We start from the raw sequence: 2813 nt of genomic DNA on the forward strand, positions 1-2813 counted from the left end.
TTTTCCGAGACAAATTCACTGGCAGATTGATCCACTCGAGCTCCATGTTGTATTGATACTGATACCTCTCATGACGGTCTACTTGGGAAAGAAAAATTAATAAACTCTGCTCGCATAGGTCTATCCATTCCCTCCCTTGTTCCAATTGCACAAAAAGAAATACAAGAGCAAATATCAATTCTCCACTAGCTCTCATCTCCAGTCTCCCGTATCACCCAAGGCCCTGTCGATTCCACATAGATATTCCACTAATCGCTTCTCTCTCAAGCTCATTTATGCAATATTTATATAACCTTCCATCGCAACATCCAAAAAGGTCATCTCCTTTTCCTTCCAAGCTGGCTTCCGATATCTGTCCTTTCTCCTTATTCCCCACTCCTTTGCTTCTTTGCTTTGCGTAGAGTATTCTCAGGTGACTATTCTAGATGCCAGCTCTCCAATTTACCGATCATTGCTTCTATTGATTGCTTTCTGTACATAAGTAAATACCGTTAACGTGTATTGGAATGTCGTCATAACGGCATGCATTTTTGTTACGCAAGCTGACCATCGCTGATATCTATAGGCCTACGATTACTTATGTATCTCAATTGTGATAAGGTCAGAAAGACTTACATGGCTTGCGAATAAGCCCATAGTGGTGTGATTAGTGGAATGAAAAGGAGTAGGATTCCACTTATTGTTGGTGTGGCAGTTGGTAATGTCATTGTGCTGGTTCTGGCATAAGCATCGTATCGGGGGTTTGGTAGATGCAACTCAGGAGAGATGACACTTGGTACAGACAGACCATATCTGAACATGTGCCTAAAGGAAGTTAGTGACGAACAAGCAAGACGGAATACAGACGATGCTGGATAGATATTCCAGATTGTTCGATTACACAGAGTTGAGAGCTAGATTAATGTCTAGATAGATATAGATGGTAAAGTGCCGTGTATGAATAAACTCTCAATGTTAATGAAAATGGGCCAGAGCGGAGACTCGGAGGTGAATTCTCGGTATACATTGATCGTATTAGAGTCGCAGGTTGGAAGTAGAAAGTAATTAACTGAATAAATATCCAAATTCAATGTTTTAATGCCACTAGGACTTGACGATTCTTTCTGTCCTAAATTTCTTGCTTGACTCTGCTTTGAGTTCGAATTTATGTATTCGCGTTTCCAGGATTCGTGTTTTGGTGTTCATACCCCAATTCGCATGCATTTATTTACATACACTTTCAAGAAAACCACCCTCACCACCCTCCCCCCGCCAAAGAGGACAGCTGAGAACAACACTCTACCGCACCAGAATTAGAACATTTCTGTGCCATAACTCGAATGTTCCAATAATCTTTAAATTCATTACATTTCGTACAGTTATTCTAACCCAGCAAAGTTTGTGCGGGGGGGCGTTTGTTGAGAGGGGTGGGGGGGTCAAAAATGAAAAGATTCCACTTCGAATACTTCATATTTCCATGCGACGTCCATTCCTTTTTCCAATTACACTGACAGAACTAGACAGAACCGCGCCTCAATTTCCTAACAATATATGCTGTATATTCACTTCTCAAAATTTCTGAGCTTTCTTCGACTAGGATTGCCAATGTGTTGCTCGAAACTTCCTGGAACTTCTGAATTACACAAAAATGGCTCGAAATTTTTTTTCTTTCTCTTTTGGTGATGTCCTGTATTTCTGCGTGAAGCTAAAATTTGGTTAATTGAATTGTAATAATCTAATATTCGAATGGAACAATACTTGAATATGTTCTTACATCTGAATTTTGGGAGAGTTTCTCTCGATATTACACTCCCCTATCCTCGGCAAAATTAACCGAACACTTACTTCGCCTACGTATACTGCATTTTCACAGATAACCTAGCAGGCCGGTGTAGATGAGCATGCAAATCATCTTTGGAATGAAGTGTATCCTGGGCTTCATTTACATCACAGTAGAGAGATGGTGTTTCACAATAATATATTCTTGTCCCTTGGCAATATTCAAGTGGCGTGCATCTTATGTCTTCATGGATAACGGGTAACATTCTGTGCAGTGTGAAAATTATTCACTAAGGATTGAATGAGAAAAATCTAGGAAGATATACCTATCACTTATTTTACTGCAATGTTCAAGTATCGTTCATTCCACATCTTCGCGGATATCAACATTATCATCATAATAAGAATCCCGTAAGAACCCAGAAATAAGAGCATCTAATGATAACATAGATATAAAACCGGAAACTATACGTATAGCCATGAACAACTACCAACCAAAGTATATCAAGATGAATAGTTTTGGAAGTAAAATTGACGCAAGTAGGGATTGTGATGGAACGAGCAGGACGCAAGAAGCTTGACAACAAATAAAATCGAGACCATAGATATGAAGACTGTGAAGTTATCAGGCTACCATCTTAAGAACCTGGATCATGATCATTAAAATAATAAAGGTTTGGCACTTGTATCCAAATCAATCTAAAATGAAAAGTGTGTGTGAGAAATGTATTGCTATTACGAATGGGGAGGGTGTCACGGTTCATTAATTCACGTGACCTCGAGGACCTTGAGGACCTTTTGGACCTTAGGGTCCTAGAGGTCCTCAAAAGATGATATAGGGTATATAAACATTCATTTAGTCTCGTAGTTAAGGAGCTTCGTGCTCAACTTAGTTATCAATTAGTTTACCTACATTCTACTTGATCTAGTAATGACTTCACTTCCAAGTGAAGACCAGTGATAAAGCCTTAACCCACAACTACCAACCAGACGAAACCTTAGGCAGCCGCTGCCTTCAGTACGGCATCGTTACAGTTTGCCGTCTAGATCACGTG

General features: G+C 39.7%; 1 protein-coding gene across 1 annotated transcript; it reads right to left on the reverse strand.

The window, feature by feature from the left end:
- Positions 1–416: 416 nt before the first annotated feature.
- SS1G_10421 (predicted protein) lies at positions 417–2148 on the reverse strand (the record flags this gene model as incomplete). Its single annotated transcript, XM_001588823.1, has 6 exons — positions 417–471; positions 616–804; positions 1216–1278; positions 1546–1684; positions 1754–1793; positions 2101–2148. The coding sequence occupies 6 exons, from the start codon at positions 2146–2148 to the stop codon at positions 417–419; spliced, it is 534 nt and encodes a 177-aa protein (XP_001588873.1).
- Positions 2149–2813: the final 665 nt, after the last annotated feature.

This window comes from Sclerotinia sclerotiorum, genomic scaffold (assembly GCF_000146945.2).
Source record: "Sclerotinia sclerotiorum 1980 UF-70 scaffold_15 genomic scaffold, whole genome shotgun sequence".
Classification (NCBI taxonomy): domain Eukaryota; kingdom Fungi; phylum Ascomycota; class Leotiomycetes; order Helotiales; family Sclerotiniaceae; genus Sclerotinia; species Sclerotinia sclerotiorum.